The sequence below is a fragment of the Triturus cristatus genome, chromosome 7 (assembly GCF_964204655.1).
Source record: "Triturus cristatus chromosome 7, aTriCri1.1, whole genome shotgun sequence".
Taxonomy (NCBI): Eukaryota; Metazoa; Chordata; class Amphibia; order Caudata; family Salamandridae; genus Triturus; species Triturus cristatus.
The window spans coordinates 543,664,725-543,690,907 of NC_140590.1; the positions used below are offsets into that span (position 1 = coordinate 543,664,725).

Sequence of the window (26,183 nt, forward strand, 5' to 3'; positions counted from 1 at the left end):
CCAGTCCACACTTCCACCCCCTGCAGCAGCCTCCAAGTCCGACCTTTCATGGCCATCAATGGCCAGTGGGTGGCAGGATTCGCCATCACCTCCCCCACTGGCAAACCATCACATCAGACAGGTGGGTTTTGCAGATAGTCCGAAGGGGCTACTCCCTCCCCTTTGTAACTACCCCTTCCTAAATACCACTGTCTTTCGATCGCATGTCAGAGGATCATTTGGCACTTCTCTCCCAGGAAGTTTCAGCCCTCTTGGCCAAGGGAGCATCAAAAAGGTCCCTGCGCCAGAAGTAGGTCGTTGTTGCTATTCCCGATACCCTCTTGTGCCCAAGAAGGACAAAGGCCTGTGTCCTATCCTAGATCTCAGGGCCCTCAACCTGTTTCCCCTGGAATGAGAAGCTCAAAATGCTCACGTTGGCTAAGGTCCTGTCTGCCCTCGACCCTGGAAACTGGATGGTGACATTGGACTTGCAGGACGCCTACTTCCATATCACAGTCCTGCCAGCCCACAGACGCTACCAACAGCCACAAGCATTTTCAGTTCACCGTCGTTACCAGTGCCCCTTGGGTGTTCACGTAGGTGATGGCGGTGGTCACAGCTTATCTGCGCAAATCAAGGGTTCCAGTCTTCTCCTATCTCAACGGCTTGCTGTTGAAGGCGGGCTCTCCCCAGGGTGTCATCTCCCACCTCCAGACTACAGCGGACCTCCTGCACTCGCTGGGGTTCACTATAAGTGTGCCGAAGTCACACCTGCCTCCACCTGAGTCTCTCCCTTCCATCGGAGCTGTTTTGGACGCAGTGCAGTTTCGGGCTTATCCTCCCGAGCAGCGAATCTGGCATATTCGGGCTATGATACTGATGTTTCAGCCTCTATCCCAGATTTCGGTGAGGCTGCTGGGGTACATGGCCTCCTGCAACCAGCAGGTGGATCATGCCAGATGGCATATGCGGGCTGGTCAGTGGGACCTAAAGTTCCAGTGGCCGCAGCATCAGGGAAATCTTTCTGACTATGCCCAGATCTCAGAGGGGACTGCACAGCAGCTGCAGTTGTGGTTAAAGGACCAGGATTGGGTCTGAGGCAGATCCCTCTCCCTTCCCCAACCAGAACTAATGGTGGGGAGCGATGCGTCACTCCTGGGAATGGGCGGCCATCTGGGAGAGGTGGCGATCAGAGGAGTGTGGTCTCCGGCGGAGTCAAATTTCAACCTGTTGAAGCTCCGGGTGATTCGACTAGCACTAAAGGCATTCCTTCTCTCCCTCAAGAGCAAAGTAGGGCAAGTGTTCCCAGACGACACCACTGCCGTGTGGTACTGCAACAAACAGGGCTGGTTGGTGTCGTGGACACTATGTCAAGACGCTCTACGACTCTGGACATGACTGGAACATCACGGCAGGACCCTGGTGGTTCAACACCTGACAGGTTCTCTGAATGCCAGGGTGGACAAACGTATCCGTTAGTGCTTGGTGGATCACGAATGGCGTCTTCACTCGGAGGTGGTGCAAGGTCTCTTTCAGCGGTGGGGAGAGCTTTGGTTAGGTCTGTTTGCCACCGAAGAGAACGCGCAATGTCGGCAGTTTTGCGCGTTGGTGTTTCCAAGGTGGCACTCGCTCGCCGATAATTTTTGTCGCACGTGGAACTGCGGCCTCCTGTATGCCTTCCACCTGTACCACTTCTTCCCGAGTGCTGAAGTGGATCAAGCACAACCAGGCCCAAGTCATTCTTGTGGCTCCAGATTGGGCACAAAGAGTTTGGTACCCTGAGCTTCTGAGCATGGCCATCGATCCTCTGATCCGACTGCCCCTTCAGGAGTATCTTCTGCTGCAGCAGCAGGGAAAGGTCCTCCAACCAAACCTGTCCAGCCTCCACCTCCTTGCGTAGGGATTGAGCGGCGACAGTTGACCGCTTTTGACCTTCCCCCCCCCCCCTGAGGTCTGTAATGTCGTCTTGGCAGTCGGGTGTCCCTCCATATGACGATATGCGCCGGTCGATGGAATAAGTTTGTGGCATAGTGCACAGCAAAGAATGTGGATCCCCTCTCTGCCCCTCTTTCTGAGGTTCTATTGTTCATTCTTTCTTTGGCCCAGCAGGGCTCTGCTCTGGGCATTCTTAAAGGCTATCTGACAGCTATTTCTGCTTTCCTTCGGCTACCAGATCAGCCCTCTTTATTCAAGTCCGCTATTGTAAATAGATTCTTTAAGGGCATTATCCACCTGTTTCCTCCATCTCCTTTCATAAGGCCCTAGTGGGTCTTGGACCTTGTCTTGACTTACCTTATATGTGCTCCTTTCGAGCCTCTTCAGAACTGTCCTCTCAGGCTCCTCACTCTGAAGACTGCCTTTCTTGTTGCCATCACCTCTGCTCGCAGAGTGAATGAGCTTCAGGGTCTTTCTTCTAAGCCCCCTTTCTTCTCTGTGCATCCAGACAAAGTGGTTCTTAGGACAAGACCCTCGTCCCTTCCTAAAGTAGTTACACCCTTTTACTTAGTACAGACTATCTTGCTGCCCACTTTTTTCCCACCGCCACACCCTCCCAAGGAGGAGGAGAGACTCCACCGTCTGGTCCCGAAACGTGCGCTGTCCATCTACCTTGACCGCACAAAAGATTTCCGGGTGCATGATCAACTCTTCGTTGGCTATGTGGGTGCCAAAAAAGGTCAGGCTGTCTAAAAGCGTGCCATCTCAAGATGGGTTGTCCTTTATATAAAAAAGTGTTACTCTTTAGCGAAAAAAGAACCTCCAGTGGGGCTGCGTGCTCAGTCCGCTAGGACCACGGCAGCAACTACGACTTTGTCACGTGGAGTCCTACTCATTGACGTCTGTCAGGTGGCAACGTGGGCATCTATGCACACGTTCACCAGACATTATTGCCTGGATAGTCAAGTCCGGAGGGGCAGCTATTTTGCCTGTTCTGTCCTCCAGGACTTTCTGGTGTGAACTTGGGTCGCAGACCCTCCTCTGGGGTTGGTATTGCTGGGGTATCCATTCTAAGGTAAGGAATCTATAACTAACTGTCTCTTTCAAATGAACAAGTTGCTTACCTTCAGTAACGATGGATCAGTAAGAGACCTAGATTAGTTATAGATTCCTAACTGCCCCTCCATCCTCCCAGCTCTGCAAACTGACTTCTAGGGATAGGGACTCCCTTACAGCGCCCTAGTTGGGGCACACCAGTGGTCAGTGTCTTGCATGGCTCTGCGCTTTTGGCGTGGAAAGTCATGTCAGAACTGATGTCAGTAGAAATAGGCGGTATCTAAGTATGCACTGCAACGTGATGACGACGTACGCAGAGTCGACCGATGCCACTTACCGGCACGCAGGGGTACTGCGCAGAAAAAATCTCCAGATCCAGTCTTACACCTGGGGGAAATTCTAAGGTAAGGAATCTATAACTAACCTACATCTCTTACAGATACATCGTTACCGAAGGTAAGTAACTTGTTCTTCCAATACATCCTACTGTCGCATAATCTAGAACTCTGACCTAGTTTTACAACGTTAGGCTTTCCTATCCATGACTGCCTGAACTTAGTTCAGCGCCCCAACGCTTGAGTGTGGAAGTCCTTGTTGTTGTAGCCCCACACAACCCTAAATAACATACTTGTTAATGTGGACCTGAGGGTTAACAAATCCAAATCTTTCATACTGATAGCAGGGTCAACCTCCTCTAGGATTGTGTCATCCTTTCATATAGGGTCTCTCAGATTAGAGGTGGTAGATACATTCTCTTATCTGGGGGACTCATTCGACAAAAGCCAATCTTGGTCCAATATGGTGGAAAATAGGGCCCTAGTGATGGAAAGTAGTATGGTAGCCATCGCTAAATTTGCCAAGAAATTGGGCATAACATCTCTAGAACCCATAAAAAAGATATATAAAGCAAAGACAATATCGCCCACTACCTATGGGGGAGGGGTGTGCGGATGGCTGCTATAGCGCATCTCTTAAAACTCAAGGATAGATTCTTTAAAAGGCAGGTGTCCCTCCCTACCTTCTGCTAATTTTATCTGGCATTTTTAATGAGGATTACCTTATGTAACTGATACAATAAGGCTCGCCCCAATATTATTATGGCACTTAATGTGGCGGAGGGACACAGTAAATCTGACACAGCCTATTATAAAAGAAACTGCTTAAAGCTAGATAACGCACACAAAATACAATGGCTACAATATATAAGGTCAACCCTGAACTCACTGGGCTTAGAAGAATTATTTAGTAACCCAAGTGCATGCCTTAAAATAGCAAAGAAGAAAATGAATGCAATATTTCTATCAAAGGCGGCGTATGATAGGAAACAAAACAAGCCAAACCAATTGTAAGGTTATATTACCGGACCTCAGCAATATTAGTGGGAGAATATTTTTACTTAGAGAAAATTGAGAAACGACAGCATAGATTTATTTTACTGAGGTTCCGTATGAACCTGATCCCTCTGATGGTGGGCTTTAAGGCAGGGTGGTTTAATTTCTCCGATCTGCCAGTTTGCCCCTGTGATAACAGATCAGAGCAGTCAGACCTTCACCAAGTTTTATTTTGCGATTTCTATAAAGAGGGAAGAGCGAGATATATTTTACCAATTTTAAGACAATACAATTTTAGACAATGCAGACCAGCATTATACTTCCTTAAAAAACTTAGCAATCCATATATATGTTTCTTGATAGCTACCTTTCTATGGGCATGTTTAAAGAGAAGAAAACGCTGTTGATTTAGTTATCTTTTAGCGAGGAAGTAATCTGAATTTGCGAAAGCAGTGCTGTCTTTTATCATAGTCTATTTAACGTATATTATTTATTGTTGATTATTGCAAAGTTTATTTTTTATTTGTAACGGTTGGATTGGGCCAGACGACTCTGTATTATATTTGACTACGAAAGGCTTGGGATCAATTTACATAATTCCATTTTGCAAATTAATAACTTGTAACACTTATGAGTATGTAGACTACGATGTACTGTACTTTTATGATCTTTGTTTTAAGATCGAATAAAGTTATTTGATTGATTGATTGATGTGGTGCTCATGCTTTCTGGGTTACTAACAGTCCAGTAAAGGGGTCCCGAGCACAGTGGTAATTCAAACCCAATTTTGTTCTTTACAATATCACACACAAGTAATGTACTAAAAAAAGACACTGGATATTTGTGTTTATTTCAACAGTCTTGTTATGTTGCTTAGTATATAAGTAATAACCAAACAGAAGATAAATAAAACAGCAATAATGAATGTCACTAACAGCGAGAATAATATGAACATTTCTAACATGGTTGGAATGCCATTGGCAACCTAACACCCTAAACTATATTTCTGTGACCTTCACTATGAGAGAATGTAGTAGCTAACTTGTCTGTCAAGTTTCTTGGTATTGAGCACACTGCATACCTATTCACAGCAGAGAAGCTATGGTTACCAGACTTCGGGAGGGAGAGAATATTCCCTTGAAAGAAAAACACACCAGCCAGGCTCATCTCCTCTCCCAACATTGCTCAGTATCAGCTCTCTGTATAGGAGTGGAAGCTACAGCAGGACAACAGTCTGGCAGGACCTCCTGCGATGATTTGGATCGAAGACCTCTGTGAATCAATGGTCACTCCTTGGGCTTTTTGTATGATTGACTACAGAACTTTTCCCTACATTGTTTAATTTCTACCTAGTTCCAGACCTAACTGGTATGAACCAGTATGACAGTTCAAGATATAACTGATATGAACCAGGATGACCAAAATACATCAATTCAGACTAAATGTTTACTTTGTGCATTCAATGTCGGACCTTGAAACATAGACATCAGGGAACTGGTATCAGACTTATGTCGCCTTAGATGTTCATCAAGGTCATTGTTCGGAGGATTTGACACTTTCACGAGTTCCGCGAAAGATAATGACATGTGACATATCTTAACAGGCTCACAATGGAGTCTGACCTTGGGACCTATATGACACCAAAGCAGGCACAATGAGTAGGTGCACATCATGTATCCCTTTGTTTGGAGCTCACTGATTGAGTCAGCGCTAGGATACACTACCATGGGAATTGCTCACTCGACAAATAACATAACATAAAATGGAGTAGGTAGACCTAGGCTTCGAGCTCCCATCCGACAGCCCAAGTTAGCCCACATTTAGAAGTAAGACAAAGCACCCAAAAGTATCTTTCTCTCACAGTGGCTTGAGCATGGCAACTCAAGGTAAAAATTGTGCAGAACAAATTTAGAGGTGTTGAAGAACAGTGTCGTACAACAGGAAATATAGGAATGAATGTAGAAGCAAAAGATTATCAATAATAGCTAAAGGCTAGAATATTCCAAATGAATTTCATCTGTATCAAATTCCCTTGATGGTTATTCAGAAATAGGTGAAAACATCAAGATGCCATTTAAGCATGATGAAAATCTGACAATAATAAAAATGTTAAGTACTCATCTCTAAAACAGCAGTGCTTTTTTCCGACACAATGACTAGTAAGATATCTTTGGGAAATATATAGGTGCCCTTGATGATGGTGGAACTACAGAGCAACTGGACTGAGGTGTGAGATCTTTGGTCATTGACTGGAAATCAACCTGTGGACAATCATGTGTCAACACTCCCTTACTTTGGGATGCTGAATCCAAGCTGGTGACTTTAGTTAGCAGATAATGGACAGGATTTTGTGCTCTGTGTAGTGTCCACTAGTAGCAGGATCAGAAGCTCTGGCTGGACAGGCCTCTGGCTTACCAAACTTTGAAAGTTTTTCAATAGGCATGCTTTCAGGACTCTTGTGTCTTTTAGCAGAACTTTCAAGGTAGTTTAATTTGCATACAGCGCTGATCATGAGGTCACCATTCCGTGGTGGATGAAAATTAACACATGTCAGAAATTATCTTCACTAACTATCCTCTACTTACTCTTTGTGGTGTCTCTTGGTGCGAGTGTACATCCTGTTGGTTGCCCATTCGGTTAGGTCATGGATGCCCAATGTCTATGCTGTCCGAGCTCCAGTCTAGCTGTGAGTTCAGGTCTTTCTGATGGATACATCTGCCAGTGGATTCCTCACCTTGTGAATATCCCCTGCGCCAGCAACATTCGGAAACTTTTGTAGCAGTCCACGCCGATGGGGTCGAAGATGACGTCACAGAGACACGGCTCCGCTCGCGACTCCGCTGACGTCACCGGCTCCATAAGAAGACCTCGTCGGCGTGATGACGTCAGTTCCATTTTTTCCGCGCCGACGACGCCAACGGATTTCGGGAATCGTTACTAGTAGCTTCACTTGTTACTTTGTGTTTATTCTGATTTTCTTTGAAAAATGTCGACGAGAAAGTCTGGGTTCAAGCCTTGTCGTGAATGTGGCAAGCACATGTCTATCACCGACCCGCACGACGATTGTGTTTGGTGTTTGTTTCAGACCACGATGTGGAAGGCTGCTCGAGTTGTAGGAAGATGAGCTCGAAGGCACTTAAAGAAAGAGAGGCGAAGCTCTTCATCGCCAGAATGAAGAAGGAGAAAAGAGGAAGAAGGAGGTCTGGATCCAGATCGAGGTCGGCGTCCAAGTCGACTTCGGGGCATGCTTCAAAGAGTAAGAAGCATAAGAAGAAGAGGAGGCATTCCTCGCATCATCATTCAGATAAAGGTTCGGCTCCGAAGTCGCCTGCTCGACGTCGGAGAGAGTCGGTGTCTCCTTCTCCGGTCCCGGCTTCACCTCCAGCTCTATCTCCAGTGGCTTTGCCGGCTCCAGCTGAATCTCCGGTGCCGGTGTCATCCCCGACGCCGGTTCCATCTCCGGCTCCAGCAAGTCCTCCGGCTCCTACTCCGGTCCCGGATGATGATCGTCAGGCTCCGGGTGAGACAGTGACGCCACTTGTTCCACCGTCGGCGCCGGCAGGCCCGAGTCCGGTGTTACCTGACCAGTATCCTGCTTTTCCTGGTCCAGGTCAAGACCCTACGCATTATCTGAATGCAATGTACGGGGTATTTTCAAGGGCCATGTATTCCCCTGGTGCACCTATGGGTCCGATGGGTCCAATGGCTTACAATTTGGGAGTGGCGCAGGTTTACCCTCAAGCTCCGTTTATGCCCTTCTATCCAGCGACGCCGTCTTGGCAGCTACCGGCGCCGAGGACATCGACGCCGCTTCCCTCTTCACCGGCGCCGGCTCGACTTCGTTCGACGCCGGCTGCTCTGGCTGATCCGCGTTCGACGCCGCTGCCGGCGCCGTCTGATTCGATCACGGCGCCGCCGACGCCGCAGGTTCGGATTCGTTCAAGAAGGGAAGCACAGAGAGTGGTGGATGAAAGACGCTTTCTGGTGGAAGAGACTGAAGAGGGTGAGTTGGCTGACTCTGACGATGTGTTTGATGAATTAAAGGAGGCAAGTGGACTGGAATTGTCTCCAGAGTGGGAGATCACTCCACCATCGGATGAGCCCTCTAAAGAAGCCGCACCACATCATGCGGTGATTAGAAAAGCTGCGGAGTTGTTGGATCTCCAATTGCCGACAACGGAATTTAAATCTAATATTCTAACTGAGGTGTTGTATTCACCTGCTGTTGTCTCAGAGCCTTTGTTGCCTTTTAACGAAGCTATTATGGAACCTGTGCTAGAGGTATGGCGCAAACCTTTTTCAGCCCCTGCAGTCTCCAGGGCAGTTGCAAGGAGATATAGAGTGGCTCCAGGGGATCCTGAATTTTTATCTTCGCACCCTTCGCCTGAGAGCTTGGTGGTTCAGGCAGCTTGTTCGGGGCGATCAAAAGGGGCATTTCCTCAGGTTCCAGGGGACAGGGAGGCCAAGAAGGTGGACCAATCGGCCAAAAAGGTCTTTTCATCGGCCAGTATGGCTCTAAAGTCATCAAATGCAACGTGTTTGTTGGGGCGTTATATACACGCGCTTATGGACTCGGCAAAGAAGTTGGCACCGAAGCTGTCAGAAGAGGATAGGGCCGGCTTCAATGAGGTATTATCTGATGCCCAGGCGGCTGCTCGCCAAGTTATCCAAAGTGGCCTGGACACAGCTGACTCAGTTGCCAGAGTCATGGGGTCTTCGGTTGCCACCAGGAGGGGTGCGTGGCTGAAGTCTTCGGAATTCTCTTCTGATGTGCAGTCGACTTTATTGGACTTACCTTTTGATGGGTCAGGTTTGTTCGGGAAGAAGGCAGATGCTGCTCTCGAACGCTTTAAAGAAAGTAAGGCTACGGCTAGGTCGTTGGGCCTTCAATCCCAGCCAAGAGGAACTTTCAAAAGGTATAGAGGTTTTGGAAGGGCGACTTTTCGCACTTATAGACCAACCCAGCAGCAGCAGCAGCAACAGCAAGGTTCTTCGTCCAGGGGATACAGAGGAAGGATCAGGGGTCGCTCACGTGGCCGTCAACTCTCCTCCTCCTCTTCCTCCTCCTCAGCCCCTCCCACCACCGCAAAGCAGCCCTAGATCCGACATTCCGGATCATGCTGGTCCTGTGGGGGGCCGACTTACCCATTTTCTACAAGATTGGGAGTCTGTAACTACGGATCTCTGGGTTCTAGATCTTGTAGAAAATGGGTACGCCCTTCCCTTTCGGGAGTTCCCTCCAAATTACCCTCCTTGCCAGGGAGCTTGCTCGGAGGACCACCGTCTTCTCCTGCAGGAGGAAGTCCTGAAGTTGTTTCAAAAAGGTGCGATAGAGGTGGTTCCGGAGCAGGAGAGGGGTCAGGGATGCTACTCCCGGTATTTTCTGATTCCGAAAAAGGACGGCAGATTGCGTCCGATATTGGACCTCAGAATCTTGAACTTTTACCTGAAACAGGAGAAGTTCAAGATGCTCACTCTTGCGCAGGTTCTGCAGGCGCTGAATCAGGAGGATTGGATTGTGTTGCTCGATTTGCAGGATGCGTATTTTCACATCCCCATCCTGAAGTCGCACAGGAAGTTTCTCCGGTTTACGGTAGGGTCGCAACATTATCAGTTTGCGGTCCTCCCGTTTGGTCTTACTTCGGCACCTCGAGTCTTCACAAAGGTGATGGCAGTGGTAGCAGCCCATCTCAGAAGGTCGGGGATTTCAGTTTTCCCTTATTTGGACGACTGGCTGATCAAGGCGGAGTCGTCGGAGAAGGTGCTGTGTCATCTGCAGGATACAACTCGGCTGTTGTACAGATTGGGGTTTTCGATCAATGTGCCCAAATCTCACCTGGTGCCCTCTCAGCGCAACCTGTTCATAGGTGCGGTACTGGACACTACTGTGTGTCGAGCATTCCCTCCTCCTCAAAGGATTCTCGACATACAGGAAATGATTCCTTTATTTTACAACGGAGCGGTTGTTCCAGTTCTGAAGGTCCTTCGCCTGCTCGGTCTGTTCGCTTCCTGCATTCTGTTGGTCAGCCATGCACGCTGGCGCATGAGGACGCTCCAGTGGTGCCTCCGCAAGCAGTGGTATCGGCACAAGGGAGATCTCAGGGAGTCTGTGAGGATCTCTGGAGAAGCTGCGGCGGATCTATCATGGTGGAGCGTGGAGGGCAATCTGTCCCAGGGAAAGCCCTTTCATTTACCTCCATCGGTGGCCACAGTGATAACGGATGCATCCACCTTAGGGTGGGGTGCTCATCTGGGGGATCTGGAGATCAAGGGTCTTTGGTCTCCAGAGGAAAGGTTGCTTCACATCAACCTTCTGGAATTGCGGGCGATAAGCTTGGCGCTCAAGGCCTTCCTCCCTTCCCTTCGCAGTCAGTCTGTTCAAGTCCTGACGGACAACACTACCGCGATGTGGTATATAAACAAACAGGGAGGAGTGGGGTCTCTTTGTCTTTGCAGAGAGGCCCTGCGTCTATGGTCCTGGGTTCAGGACCATCAGATTTGTCTGATGGCAAATCTGGCCGGAGTTCTGAACGTGCATGCGGACAGTCTCAGTCGGCAGTTCTCTGCCGACCACGAGTTGAGGCTTCATCCGGAGGTGGTTTGTCACGTCTTTCGGACGTGGGGGACACCCCGGGTGGACCTGTTTGCCACTTTCGAGAACGCGCACTGCCCGTCATTCTGCAGTCTCCAGTATCCGATGCAGGGGGCGTTGGGGGACGCGTTTCAGTTGAGTTGGAGCTCACGACTCCTTTACGCGTTTCCTCCCATACCCTTGATTCCTCGGGTTCTGAGGAAGATTCACCAAGGCCGGGCTCAAGTTATATTGGTCGCCCCGGATTGGCCGAGAAGGGTGTGGTATACAGATCTTCTCCACCTCTCCTCGTGCCCTCCGCTCCGTCTCCCTCTGAGGGCAGACCTCCTCTCGCAGTCGGAGGGGCAGGTTCTACACCCCCACCTCCAGAGCTTACACCTTCATGCCTGGAGATTGAACGGGGCAACCTGAATTCTTTCTCTCTCCCACCAGATGTGGTGGATGTTATTTTATCGGCCAGGCGACACTCCACCAAATCTATTTATTCATATAGGTGGTCTAAATTTGTTCTCTGGTGTGGAGAGAGGTCCATTGATCCCTTAAAGGCTTGTCTGTCTAATATTCTACAGTTTGCTCTTTCTCTTGCCCAGCAGGGCTTTGCTGTGGCTACTGTGAAAGGATATTTATCGGCTCTATCGGCTTTCCTTTGTTTGCCGGATCAGCCGTCGTTGTTCAAGTCTCCTATTGTTCTTCGTTTTATAAAGGGCCTTACAAACAAATTTCCTCCTACTCCATTTATTGTGCCTCAATGGGACTTAAACCTTGTCTTAACCTATCTCATGGGTTCTCCCTTCGAGCCCTTACACAAGTGTACCCTGAGGCTCTTGTCTTTTAAGGCGGTATTCCTCGTTGCAATTACCTTGGCAAAGAGGGTAAGTGAGCTTCAAGCTCTAAGTTCGAAGCCCCCATTCTTGACCATTCAGGCTAAACGAATGGTACTCGGGACCAGGGCTGCGTTCTTGCCTAAGGTGGTAACTCCCTTCCATCTGGGGCAGTCCATTACCCTTCCTTCCTTTTATCCTCCCCCACACCCTTCCAAGGAGGACGAGAGACTTCACCGCTTGGACCCTAAGAAGGCGGTGAGCTTTTACCTGGACAGGACAAAAGACTACAGGATTGATGACCAGCTCTTTGTGGGCTTTGCTGGCTGCAGAAAGGGTCGTGCGGTGCACAAACGCACCCTTTCCAGATGGATTGTACTATGCATCAAGATCTGCTACTCCCTAGCTGGTAAGGAGCCTCCGGAGGGTTTGAGGGCTCATTCTACCAGGGCAAAGTCTTCTACGTCTGCCTTAGCTAGGGGTGTTCCGGTGGAGGACATTTGTAGGGCGGCAACTTGGGCCTCCCTCCACACCTTCGCAAAGCATTATTGCTTAGACACCGAGGTGAGGAGGGACGGACACTTTGCGCGATCCGTCCTTCAGGACTTTCTGGTATAGAAGGGTGGACACCCTCCTCCGGGAGTGGGGACTGCTGTGGAATCTATTCACAAGGTGAGGAATCCACTGGCAGATGTATCCATCAGAAGAACAAGTTACTTACCTTCGGTAACGCTTTTTCTGGTGGATACAGTATCTGCCTGTGGATTCCTCACTGACCCACCCGCCTCCCCGTTGTCCATCCTTCTATACCGGTATTTCTATGCCTGTAATTCTATTGATGGGTTTCAAATGTGTTTATCACTGTCAAAAGCATTGTTATTTCTTGTGCTTTGTTATTTATTTTCCACACTGAGTGTGTTGATATGCATATTTTGTACTGTGTATACTGTGTATATATATTGCTGTCAGTCCGTCCGTGTGCCTCGAAGGCACGGAAAAAAGGGGCGGAACGGACGTCATCACGCCGACGAGGTCTTCTTATGGAGCCGGTGACGTCAGCGGAGTCGCGAGCGGAGCCGTGTCTCTGTGACGTCATCTTCGACCCCATTGGCGTGGACTGCTACAAAAGTTTCCGAATGTTGCTGGCGCAGGGGATATTCACAAGGTGAGGAATCCACAGGCAGATACTGTATCCACCAGAAAAAGCGTTAACGAAGGTAAGTAACTTGTTCGTCACTCATAGCCCAAGTGGAAGATTTTGGGCTGCGAGTTCCCCCTTACCTCTTCCATTCTGATTGGGACCCGCCTTCTGGGTTGCAAGCTGCCTTAAGGTAGGTGATTATTCAGCATACAGAAAATGTCTGACTTGGAGATGTTGATACTCATTTTGAGATCTTAACTGAGCAGGTGGTGGGAATCTTCTTGCTAACTTGCTCAGGAAAAGTGATTTTCTCTCTTAAATGCTAATGGAATTCCTTTGTCTTTAAGAATTAGTGATATGAGGCCCAGGATGTCTCTCACAATTATATCTTCTGTGCTCCGGTCTCAAGAAAACATCAATAATTGTCACAGAAATGGACCAACATATTGACCCCTTCTGCTAGGAGAAACTTGCCAACAATTGCAGAACACACTCCCTCATAACAGTTTCACATTACTCTCTCAAAAGGATAAATGTACCTGCTATTTACTGCAGTTTTTTTCATACCACAACACTGTGTCAGATAGATTCCAAGGAGAAAAAGAACATACCTAGAACGTAAGCAACATAAAGCTTCTGACTGCATCTAGAGACCCTCCAAAGGTACTTTCTTTGAGTCACTGCCTCCTCACAATAAAAGTATGTGCAACTTTGCCATTCCACTACCTTATCTACTAGAAAGGATAGCACCAAATCCCATCAAAATCAAGATGTTTCATTCTGCACAAAGAGGGGAAGTGTAAGCCAAAGCAAGCAAGTCTTCTTGTTTGTTTGTAGTTCTCTTGCTTGACCTTTCACTTTTCGTTAACTACTGACTACGTCTCTGAATGTTTCAAGTTTGCTATGTTATTATTGTGTCTGACAAAAATTACAGTTAAATCCCTCCTCTCTCTCTCTCCCCAGTTAACTATCAGTCTTCAACCGTTCTCAAAGACCACTGCCCACACTGACAACCTTCTGAATCCCCCACCTGTCTGTTTTTTGTGCTCTTTGTGTAACCAAGACTGCTGTATCACACATCTCCAGGTTTACTGTTCGGTCATTGCAATTGACTATCATACTTATGCTTCTAGAACTCCACACCCCCTTCGACACTGTTGACCTCTCAGTCCTACTCAACAGCCTTAACTCCCACAGCATTGCTCTCACAACTAATGAATAGTTTTTCTCCACTCTTTACAATTGATCATGCTGTGTTTCTTGCTACTTGGCTCTTGCCTCATTCAGTGGGTGTACCCCAAGATTCAGTCCTAGCCACTCTCCTATTGTTATTATGCACTTCTTCTTCTAGTAACATTACCTACTATGTTGGTTTTTCATACATTCTTTATGCCAATGACATCTACATTTTGCACTATTTCCTTTCCTTTACATACCAGCCACCATCACCACACTCACATGTATGATTGTTTCATATTACCTGGCACTATATAGCTTTACAGTCCTTTCTGCTGCGTTTTTCTTGAACAGAAATGACCTATTTTTTGGCCTTTTACAGTCCTTCTGTATTGACTCGACTAATCTCTTCCCCAATTGGCTTATCAAGAGTACCCTTGGATTGCTATGTGACTCAAAAATGCGAGTACATCACTTGGCAGCAGTATATTGTTACCCTTCTTCATTTCCACTACAGCTTTGGCAACTAACTAACTCTTCCTTCTGTATAATTCCACCAATACCCTCATAAACAAGATTGTGGTAAGCAAGTTAGATAACCGTAATAGATTGCATGTTGACCTCACTAGCAATCCCCGCTGCAACTACTGCTCATCCAGAGTCATTTTAGTGAACGCCTCATCAAAATCAAGATGTTTCATTCTGCACAAAGAGGGGAAGTGTAAGCCAAAGCAAGCAAGTCTTCTTGTTTGTTTGTAGTTCTCTTGCTTGACCTTTCACTTTTCGTTAACTACTGACTACGTCTCTGAATGTTTCAAGTTTGCTATGTTATTATTGTGTCTGACAAAAATTACAGTTAAATCCCTCCTCTCTCTCTCTCCCCAGTTAACTATCAGTCTTCAACCGTTCTCAAAGACCACTGCCCACACTGACAACCTTCTGAATCCCCCACCTGTCTGTTTTTTGTGCTCTTTGTGTAACCAAGACTGCTGTATCACACATCTCCAGGTTTACTGTTCGGTCATTGCAATTGACTATCATACTTATGCTTCTAGAACTCCACACCCCCTTCGACACTGTTGACCTCTCAGTCCTACTCAACAGCCTTAACTCCCACAGCATTGCTCTCACAACTAATGAATAGTTTTTCTCCACTCTTTACAATTGATCATGCTGTGTTTCTTGCTACTTGGCTCTTGCCTCATTCAGTGGGTGTACCCCAAGATTCAGTCCTAGCCACTCTCCTATTGTTATTATGCACTTCTTCTTCTAGTAACATTACCTACTATGTTGGTTTTTCATACATTCTTTATGCCAATGACATCTACATTTTGCACTATTTCCTTTCCTTTACATACCAGCCACCATCACCACACTCACATGTATGATTGTTTCATATTACCTGGCACTATATAGCTTTACAGTCCTTTCTGCTGCGTTTTTCTTGAACAGAAATGACCTATTTTTTGGCCTTTTACAGTCCTTCTGTATTGACTCGACTAATCTCTTCCCCAATTGGCTTATCAAGAGTACCCTTGGATTGCTATGTGACTCAAAAATGCGAGTACATCACTTGGCAGCAGTATATTGTTACCCTTCTTCATTTCCACTACAGCTTTGGCAACTAACTAACTCTTCCTTCTGTATAATTCCACCAATACCCTCATAAACAAGATTGTGGTAAGCAAGTTAGATAACCGTAATAGATTGCATGTTGACCTCACTAGCAATCCCCGCTGCAACTACTGCTCATCCAGAGTCATTTTAGTGAACGCCTCATCTAACTGCCCTCTTTAGTATCCAAACTGCAAAAATACTATATGCCATTGTAGATAGGCCCTGTCTGCGTGCCTGGGAATTTTCTGATTTCTCTTAACTGCTAGCTTCCACAAGGAAGCCCCACTGCCTTTACAGAAACAATGCACCAATCTCTGAGATTCTCACTTTGAAGGAGCAGTTTTCCACCTCCTCTGACTAGCACATACAAGAATGGACAGCCTGCCTCTCCTGTATAACTAGTGCTACAATTAAAGGAGTGTAGTTTGTATTAGTTACATGGGCACATTAGACTGCTCACTGAAGAACAGATTGTATCTACCACAGGCACACTAAAGGACATATGACCTGAATTCCTAAAAGGGTCCAAACTAGGGGGTACTTAAGATCATCTTACCTCTACACATAACATACCTGCAGTGTTGAAGTATAACCCTCACTGGAATGAGTTTGAAGCCTGTGTTAACCCTGCTGTTGTGCTCTTCCCCCTCTTTGCTCTTAGATCACAACCAATACTGAGAGGTTTGGGGCGGTGACTGTGAAAGCCTTCTACCGCCATCCAGAGCAGAAGCTACGACTGGAGATCTTAAATGCTGTGAACCTTGTCCCCCTGGACTCAAACGGTCAGTCTCTCAGTGAATTTTGTACCCTAGGGGCTGAATAGGTTTCATTCCACAGCAGGGATCACAGACCAAGGAGAGAACAGGTTACCAGATGGTAAAGTCTATTCTATTCTTTGAAGCACTTGTAGAGCGCATAGCTACCCCATCCCATCGCTGATAGTGTGGCACAAACAAGTTACAGGAGTTAAGAAGAAGCTATTGTGGAAGAACCAAGTTTTTAGGGATTTCCGAAGATGGAGTTCCTTTTTGGCTGATAGCAAGGAGTAGGGAAGACTGTTCCAGAGTTAAGCTGTGTTTTAGATAAAGGATTGCCCTTCATATTTTGCTCTTTGAACCAAGGGTACTGTGATCAAATGTGCGTTAGAGGAGTGCAGAGCTCTACCGGGAAATTAGGGCAATGCCAAAGAGCGGGAGATAAGGGGCCCTTTGTCAGGGAATGCACTATGAGTAATACACAGTTATTTTAATTTGATTCTCTCTGCCACCAGGAGCCAATGGAGGGTGCGCAGCGCTGATAGGATGGATTGATGTCTGGGCAAGTTATGTTTAAAAAAACTAAAAAAAACAGCAGAGTTCTATAACGCCTGCAATTTCCTTATTGTGGCCTTTGGTGCTCCAAGATAAAGAGAATTGCCGTAGTGCAGGCGAGAGAGAATGAAAGCCTGGACCACCAATCTCTTAGAGGTGGAAGGGAGGAGAGCAAGAATTTTTCATAGCATCCTAAGCATACCGTAGCAGATAGCTGACAGCTTCACTGCTTGGTCATCAAAGTTTAAGGATTTATCATTGGATACACCAAAATGTGCTCCTACGTAATGCGTAGTTCACAGCATGCCCAGTTCCACAGCGGAATGGGAAGGACCCGATGATGAAGCATGCCACCAAGCAGCAACCCTGTTTTTTTCTCCTTTAGAGGGTTAGTCCACTTATGCAGTTGGACTCTGTAATGGTATTAATACAATGTTAGAAGGACGAGACCCTCTGATCCAGTTCCCTCTCCCTCTCCCTTTGTTTGATAAGAAAAGAGTACTTGCACAGGACATGAATGACAGTTCCACCTTGTACAGAAGCTTTATTGTTCCAACCTGAACATTCTTCTCCTCCAGCGCTTAAGGTTGAGATTCAGGAAAAACAAATTATCCTGCAAAATTCGGGCTCACTCTGTGACACAGGGTTGCTATTAGCGTGTTGCTATTAGGGTGCTAGATTCCGTTTCCTCGGACAATTGCCAAGCAATTACATGGGCATCAGGACACACATTTACAAATCCTTACTGTCTATTTATCGAGTAAAGGTAGGAGATACATTTTAGTACAGTTGTCTGTAGATGTTCTTGGCTAGATTAGTTGGCTGATACCCTTCCTTAGACCTCCTACATTATACGGTAAGTGCTACATGAATGTTTCTAAAACAAAAGACCTGCAGGAAGAAGTATCAATTGGAAGTAAATAAATTGCCTGATGCATAACTTACTGCTCTGCCGTCCTCCTGCTTGCATTTGAGCATGTGGCTTTGTTATACAACAGAATTCTTTTGTATTTTGTCTTCACACCATTATCTTCTTGGCTTCTACGGGTGCCTGAAAATTCATCTTCACATTTTGACTCCTTGAGGGAATTCTTTGTCACCTCTGTTGATTAAGCATATGAGGTTCCACACATGAACTACACTTTTGCAATGCCTAAATGGAGTATTGAAGTTGTTCCACATCCAGTTGGATGCTTGGTATATGTGTAGTGTCTATCAGGAGAAAATTGTTACCAATTTTAAATAACTTGGGTTTCAGTTTAGTTTCTTGAAAGCAAAATTCAATATGTGTGTGTGTGTCTGTATGTGTGTGTGTGTGTGTGTGTGTGTGTATATATATATATATATATATATATATATATAAGCTTCAGACTGGATTTGGAACAACTTCAATACTCCCGTTTAGATATTGCAAAATGTAGTCCATGTGTGAAACCTCACAGGCTTAATAAACAGAGGTGACAAAGATGTATATATATCTTATATATCTTGTATTATATATTTTAATTAAAAGATCATGACGGAGAAATGAGTGCAGGACCCGTTTTTTGATGGAGAATGTGCAAGCTAATATATATGTATATATATTTATATTTATGTATATGTAAAAGGTACTTGGAAAGCAGCAATTAGGGCCAGGAATTTTGCCTTTGCTCGTACCATAGGAGCAATTAGACAGGATACGTGAAGCTGTGGCTTTTCATTGCCCGTCATCGCTCACATTGACTTCCATAATTAACGAGGAAGCGCACAGAGACATTTAAATGGGGGCATTGTGACATCACACGCATAAGGCATTGATGAAGGCGTGTTGCCGAAACCGGTTTATATATATGTGCCCATGGTAAAAAATATTACTGTTATTGATGTATTGTACTCCACTATCCTTCTGGTTACTCACTTGATGGAATACCATTACGTGACAGAAAGATATTGGCCTCCCTTGGGCCTACACATCAGTCCACTGTTGCAGCTCCCCTTACTATGGGGGTTCATAAGCCTCACATCAACTTGCTCACTAAGCGTTTCTCTTTTCTTTCCCTATTCCCTACCAGGTTCAAGTGACCCCTTCGTTCAGTTGACCTTGGAGCCACGGCATGTGTTCCCCATGGTGGAGCCACGGACAACGCAATGCAAGAAGAATGACTTGCACCCACTGTTTGATGAAGCTTTTGAGTTGTACGTATGTCTGCAGCTTCACATAGTTTGCCAATTGATGGTATGACGTCCTGTTCATAAAAAATAGCGAGGCCTTAAATTCCTGAACCTTGGACAAGATCTGAATGGGCTTGGTTTGCTGCCTTGAATTACAAGGCAAACACAGTATGAGACTGTATCACTCTTAAGATTCAAAATGCCCTGCTAGTGAATCACTGATGGGCACACAGTACCAGAGGTGGTTTTTTGTGTACCGAAATTGGTGGATTCTCCAGATAGGGCTTTTTATATAATAGACTTTTCTTAGTTGTTTTGAAAGATAGTTACATAGATCCTTGTTTTTAGGTACTCTATAGTGTAGTATCTAATAGAAGTTAGAATCTAGCTCATGAATATTACATGGTTCAGTATTGTATAGTTTATAAGAAATATCCTGTTTGTGTTGCATTTTGTTTTATCCACAATCAAGCAAGACTATATCCATCACATATAGTTATGGTACTAAATTCCTGCAGATCACTAAGTGGCTCTAAACCACAGATCTATTAATACCCCCGGCCCATTTATTCTTTACTTCTACCAAAACCTTTGCAACCCAGTTATCTTCCTAGTTGCAAACATCCCCTCAGCCCATATATGATTGCATAGCTCCCTTTAAGTCCTTAAATCCAAGCTGCTTTTCCCCCAAACTTTCATACCTTCCATGCCCATGTCACCCCAATACACTATGCACCAAAGCCAGCAGCCCATGTATCCTCACATATATCACATTAGCCAAGATATGCTACCAGCCCACATGTATCATCAGTCCACAAATGCTTGCCTGTGAATTATTATCCCAGCCTTTGTATGCTCTGCACCCCAGAGCTTCCACAGACCTCTTGTCCTCTTCGTCTGAGCCACCCCTGAGATTCTGGACTGGAAGACGAAGATTTAGATTACTGAATACAAGAAGCAGTCGGGTTGACCTTCAGATCTCATTCCTACTCTAAGTTGCAGGCTCAATTACATGGCCATTCTCTTGAATGAACAACTTGCCGCTCAGAGTCTTCGAGTAAGTCATAGTCAAAGTCCTAGCAAGAATAAAAGACGAAGCAGGACTCAACCTCATCCTACCAATCTAACTTGAAAGAGGAGGTGTGACGGCATCAAAATTAATACTGCACTCCCTCGAAAACCCCAGTTTTTGAACCGATTCTTTAGCTGGTCCCAATGCACTCTTGAGCTGTCCAGGCTGTTTTTGATCCCACAGCAAATAGGCCATACTGTAAATCTTTCCTGCGATTCTAGCTCCCTGTGGTACATCTTTGAGCCCCTCAGAACTGAAGGGGCCTCCAGTCAGATTACAGCTAAAGGGCCTTCCCCGACGCTGTCTGTTCCTCTTTGACCGGTTATTGGGTCCATTCAGACCCCACTACAGACTTCAGTTCGAGGCCCAAGAGCCACACAGGCATCAACTCCACCACCTTCAATAGATGAGCTGGTGCCGACGCCCATGGCGGACCTCAAAACTGATGTTAGCCCGATCTCAACTGACATCGTCCTACGAGATCACAAAAGCGCAACCTGTCATTAGGCAGCCTTACTCTAAGCTGGTAACCTATGTTGTGATACAGCTATTGTATCAATCGCGAACCAAAAATATCCGAAGCATCGGAATAAAGAACCTAGCTACAGACAAAGTTTTTTCGCTCAGTTTGGAGTCAGGAAAAAACCATGGTATGATAGGAAAAATGTCCTTTCTTGAGTCCCCTCACTCACCAGGGTTTCCCCACGGTGACATGCTTCATCATAGGGGCCATCCCAACCTGCTGCGGGTTGAGGCGTGCTACGACTTGCGACACTACGTAGGAGCACTGTTTTTTGAGTGACTATGTGTAGTGCAGTGATGTGCGTGGAGTGGGTGAGTTAAAAATATCTAACTGGTGGGTAAAATTACTTTAATCGGGCCCCTAGTTGATATATTAAAAGCGGGGTCGGTCTCTAGGGTCCCTGTCTGTAATGGGTCAGGGGTCCCTAGTGGACGTCAACTAGTTTCGAGCTTCCCCAGTGCTCTTCATCAGGACAAACACAGGGTCCAGCCCTGTGTGTACCACTCCTAAAGTGAGGAAAGAATATTAGATCGCGCTGCAATTATTAGGCAAGCGTGGTTAATACATACGATATATTAATCAGTAGTATCTGGGAATAAAAAGAGAAGAGTTATCACATATAACCTATTCCTATTGGTGTAGGCGAAATGGTTTAGAGAAAACAGTATAAATATTCACTCATTTATTAGTGTGCGTGCTTTTGCCATGCTTGGTTAATTAGACACAAAGAAATACGCACTCTCCTAACTTAGCCATACCTAAATAGTGACGCCGTGAAATTGTGCCAAACGTCCACTAGGGACCCCTGACCCATTACAGACAGGGACCCTAGAGACCGACCCCGCTTTTAATATATCAACTAGGGGCCCGATTAAAGTAATTTTACCCACTAGTTAGATATTTTTAACTCACCCACTCCATGCACATCACTGCACTACACATAGTCACTCAAAAACAGTGCTGTCACCGTGGGGAAACCCTGGTGAGTGAGGGGACTCAAGAGACATTTTTCCTATCATACCTTGGTTTTTTCCTGACTCCAAACTGAGCGAAAAAACTTTATCTGTAGCTAGGTTCTTTATTACGATACTTTGGATATTTTTGGTTCGCGATTGATACAGGAGGGTGGACCTAGCCTTTCTTTCCCTCTAACTTCCCCCCCCCCCCCCCCTTTCTGATTTTTGTGATACAGCTATTGCCACAAAGCATAAGGTGTTTTCCCTAGTCACCCGACAGTCCCTGGGCTTTGAATACAAGAAATAAGTAAAGCAGAAAGCTGTGGGAAAAGATTAAAGTATTTAAGCCATCAATGAAACAGTCAATTACCATTGCAAATCATTCTTATAAGTCTATCATATAGTGCCTGTGTTTAGTAATCGTCAAAGTACCAAATCCTGGGAAATTCTGACCAACCAAAATAATTAAAAACTGAACATTGTTAATTTGTATTTTGTTCCATTTTTCCTTGTTGCTTCCTTAGTTTTTGCAAATGTGGGCGTATTGTTCAAACTCTTACAGTGTCCAATCCACCTGAAAGTAGTCCTATACTAAAGGGGATACAGGCCAGTGACCTGTTAATCCTATTGCTAATATAATCTAGAAACTTTCTCCTTCATGGGACTCGCTCAAAAGCAAGTTGTTTTAGCCTAAATAGTTCAAGGCCTCCTCAGGACCTAGGAAGTCAAGCAACTATTATATCTGCATATTTGAAAAGGAAAATCAACTTCTTTCCATCTCCATATCCACAATAAATGAAATGTAACCTGTGCTATACATAATTAATGTATGGTGAGATAAGAACATAAAATAGGTAACTGATTACTGAAAGAGTGTCCCAGAGCTCAGAAAACTTAGATCAATCACCACTCGTACAAAAATACAGAAGACTGGTGCCAGAAGACTGTAGCAACTAAACCCTTATCAAAAAAAAAATGGCTGTGAGACCATGCGAAAACCTGGGCATCTCAGGAAGCAATAGAACATTACCACCCATGTGCGATTCAGCCCAAAAACCTTACTAAAAACCATCACCCAGCTACACTAAAAGGTTGCCATACTAGACCCTTCCATCAAAAATTGGACTGCAGCATCTGAGGAATAGTGTAGGTTCTCCTTAGCCTAAGGATGTTATGTTATAAGTTGCTTGTAAAGCGCACGTACACCCAGGGGTTTCATGGCGCTACTTGGAACATACCGGGACCGAAGGGGGAAATTATTTGTGAGCTATCATGAACAGCCACGTTTTGAGCGATTTCCTGAATTTGAGTAGGTCTGTACAGGATCTGATCTCCAGAGGGAGTGAGTTCCATAGTCTAGTGGCCAAGTATGCGAACCGCCGTCCACCTTGTCGTTTCCGTTTACAGGTAGGAGTGGTCAGTAGCTGGAGGTGCATTGAAAGGAGGTTGCGGGAAGGTGTGTACCTAGTTAGAAGGGTATGCATAAATTTAGGACTCTTGCCGTATAGTGATTTAAGGACCAAGCATCCCGTCTTGAATTCTGTCCTTGGAGATATTGGAAGCCAGTGTAGTTTCTTCCGTAGAGGTCTGGTAGATTGCCATCTAGGTATTGAAGGATTAGCCTGGCCGCCTGATTCTGGACCGTTTGAAGCCTCTTAGTGAGGTAGAGTGGCAGTCCTAGGTAGATTGAATTAGCATAATCCAAGTGTGATAGTACCAGAGCCATCGTTACCTGTATTAGTGCTGCATAAGTGAGCATGCGGCTAATCTTTCGTAGCTGATAAAAGCATTTAGAAACCACTGAGCCCACTTGTGGTTTTAATGATAAGTCCCTATCTATGATGACCCCGAGTCTTTTTACCGAGGTAGAAGGGGCTGGTGGGGAGCCAAGTTCTGATGGCCAGTACTGTGGGCCCCAGAAGGTCTTGCTCTTGCCTGTAAGTAATAGTTCCGTCTTGCTGGGATTGAGCTTTAAATGGTTTTGATCCATCCATTGGCGGATATAGATCAAGGTGGTCTGACATTCAGCCACTGACTTGGGTGAGTATCAATAGTGAAGGTTAACTGAAGGTCATCGGCGTAGTTGAAGGTTGTCACGTTCATTTTCTTCAGTGATTGAATCAGGGGGAGGAGGTATAAGTTGAACAAGTGGGGGGAAAGCGAGGAACCGTGTGGCACCCCACATGTTGTTGTTAACTTAGGGGCTGTAAATGTAGCCAGACGCACTGATTGAGTGCGACCTTTGAGAAAGGAGCTAATCCATCGGAAGTCTGGACCCTGGATGCCAGCCTGTCTGACACGGTCTTCCAAAATACTATGGTCAACCGTGTCAAACGCGGCTGACAGGTCTAATAGTACCAGGGCCTATGGGATGTCTTCATCCACGTTTTTTATATGCAGTTCATCAAGAACTGCCAGTATCACTGATTCTGTCGAGTGGGCAGGGCGGAAGCCCGCCTGGTGAGGATCTAGATAACCTGACAGTTCCAGAAAGCTGGACAGGCATTTTGCCACGTATGCTTCTAGCACTTTTGCCAGGTAGGGCAGCAAGGAAATAGGGAGATAGTTTGACAAGATCAGAGGGTCGGCTCCAGGCTTTTTTAGGAGAGGGACCACGATCGCATTTTTAAAAACGTTGGGGACATAGCCCTGTAAGAGAGACTCGTTAAGGAGGGTCATGGCAGAGGTTGGTAGTGCAGAAAATGTCTTTTAAGATATGGGGTGGGCAGCAGTCCAAGGGGAGCTAGATTTTACTTTAGACAGCAAGTCCAGGAAGACTTGATTGCTGATAGCCTAGAAGGCATCCAAGGTGAGGGAGTTAGTAAGCGGACCAGGGAAGGTCTCCTTTGGGTTTGAGTTGGGAATGCCAGCTTTAATAGTGGCTATTTTGTCCAGGAAGAAATAGTTTAGAGAATTACAGAGGTCTTGGGAGGGTGTGGGGGAAGGTGAGATTCTATCTATATTAGATAATTCATTGAGAATTGCAAAGATTTCCCTTGACCCGTTGGGTGAGTTGAGAATTCTGGAGGAGTAATGTGAGGCCTTTGCTGCGCTTATAGATTTTTTTTATATTCCTTCTGCGCTAGATAGTAGATATGCCTGTCTTCAGGGGAGTAGTTTAGTCTCCACCTGCGTTCTTTTTGGCGGAGTGCTAGTTTTTGCTTTCTTAGTTCTTTGGAGAACCATTTGTGTGCCTCCGAGCGGCGAGCCTGTTTAAGTTTTTTTAGTGGAGCATGTGTATCGCTGGCTGCTGAGATCCAAGCTGAGATGTTAGCTTCTAGGAGGTCCACATCTGAGTCTAAAATGAAAGATTGGTTGGCTAGGGTGTTCAGGAATTCTTGTTTATTAAGGGAACCCTATGCCCTAATCATGCCCCCTTCAGTCGAGGGGGTCTTTTTGTCAATGGGCATAGTTACTGACAATTTAAGTAAGTAAGTAAGGGATGGCCAAAGTGCTTTCCGAAACGTTCCGTATTTTGCAGCACATAGGGAAATTGGTTTTTTGGCATCAATAGTCTATCAGTGTAGGACATTTTTGGGTTATTCTTGCACTGGCCTACATGCATCGTTAGCTTTCCCAATCAGTGGTGCAGCAGGCAAGCCCAGTCCTTTTGGGGCTCCCAGCTCTTCACCAGCCAACACTGCACATGGGCAGTAAGGCCTGTAGACTTCAAATGTCCCTTCCCCTGCTGCAGGGGCTACCAACCCCCTTTAGTTTTTTCTCCAAAATGAATGTCTGGATGGTGGGAAGCAGGATACAGCATTGGACCCTTGCCTTAATTTTTTCAAGCTAGCCCTAATTCTAAGCCCTTATATCACTTGGTTGTTCAAGTCCTCCATGAAAAATTCAGATTTCCCATCAAGCTGAAAATGTTCTCTTGTGCTGCCTCTGTTAAAGCAGGCTGAAGTGTATCTACTGTTCTTGCCAACTATCGTCCTATTTCTCTTTTGCCATATATGGTGAAAGTGCTGGAAAGGCTAGTCAACGCCCAGCCCTCACAGTTTTTGGAAGCCAATAACATCCTTGACATGTCTAAAACAGGCTTTTGAGCCAACAATTGTACAGTCTACCATGCTGGCAGCAGAATTAAATCAGAGCCTGATCAAAACAAGACCATAGGCTTCATGAAGCAGGTCTGCACTCTACAGTGATTTTAGCAGTTCTGTCTAACAGATCTCCTTCTGGCTATCAGGCTCCATTTACATCAACTTCCTTTCAGGCGGCTGTGGAGCACCACAGGGGTCATCCCTTAGCCTGTCATTGTTTAATATCTATGTCGCTTTCTTGGCGAGTATTGTTAAGTCCTGGTGCTTTGAGATATTTTCTTATATGGATGATGCCCAGGTCACCATCTCCATTGATGAGACTCAGCCTAGAACTAGCGAGAATTTACTGGGCTGCCGCGCTGACATGGCTAGCTGAATGCATTTGCATTGCCTGAAGCTGAACACAGAAAAAACTGAAGTTCTTCTGTATAAATATGGGATAACACCTGGTGGCCTATTTCTCTTGGTGCGACT

General features: G+C 45.8%; 1 protein-coding gene across 4 annotated transcripts in view; it reads left to right on the forward strand.

Annotated features, from left to right (window-relative positions):
- The window catches only part of UNC13D (unc-13 homolog D), a 697,875-nt gene that overhangs the window by 641,028 nt on the left and 30,664 nt on the right, over nucleotides 1–26,183 (forward strand). For all 4 annotated transcript variants that reach the window (XM_085616967.1, XM_085616965.1, XM_085616968.1 and 1 more), the window contains exons 30-31: nucleotides 16,310–16,430; nucleotides 19,013–19,136. In XM_085616967.1, coding sequence (XP_085473093.1) covers nucleotides 16,310–16,430; nucleotides 19,013–19,136 — 245 coding nt within the window. The remainder of the gene's footprint in view (nucleotides 1–16,309; nucleotides 16,431–19,012; nucleotides 19,137–26,183) is intronic.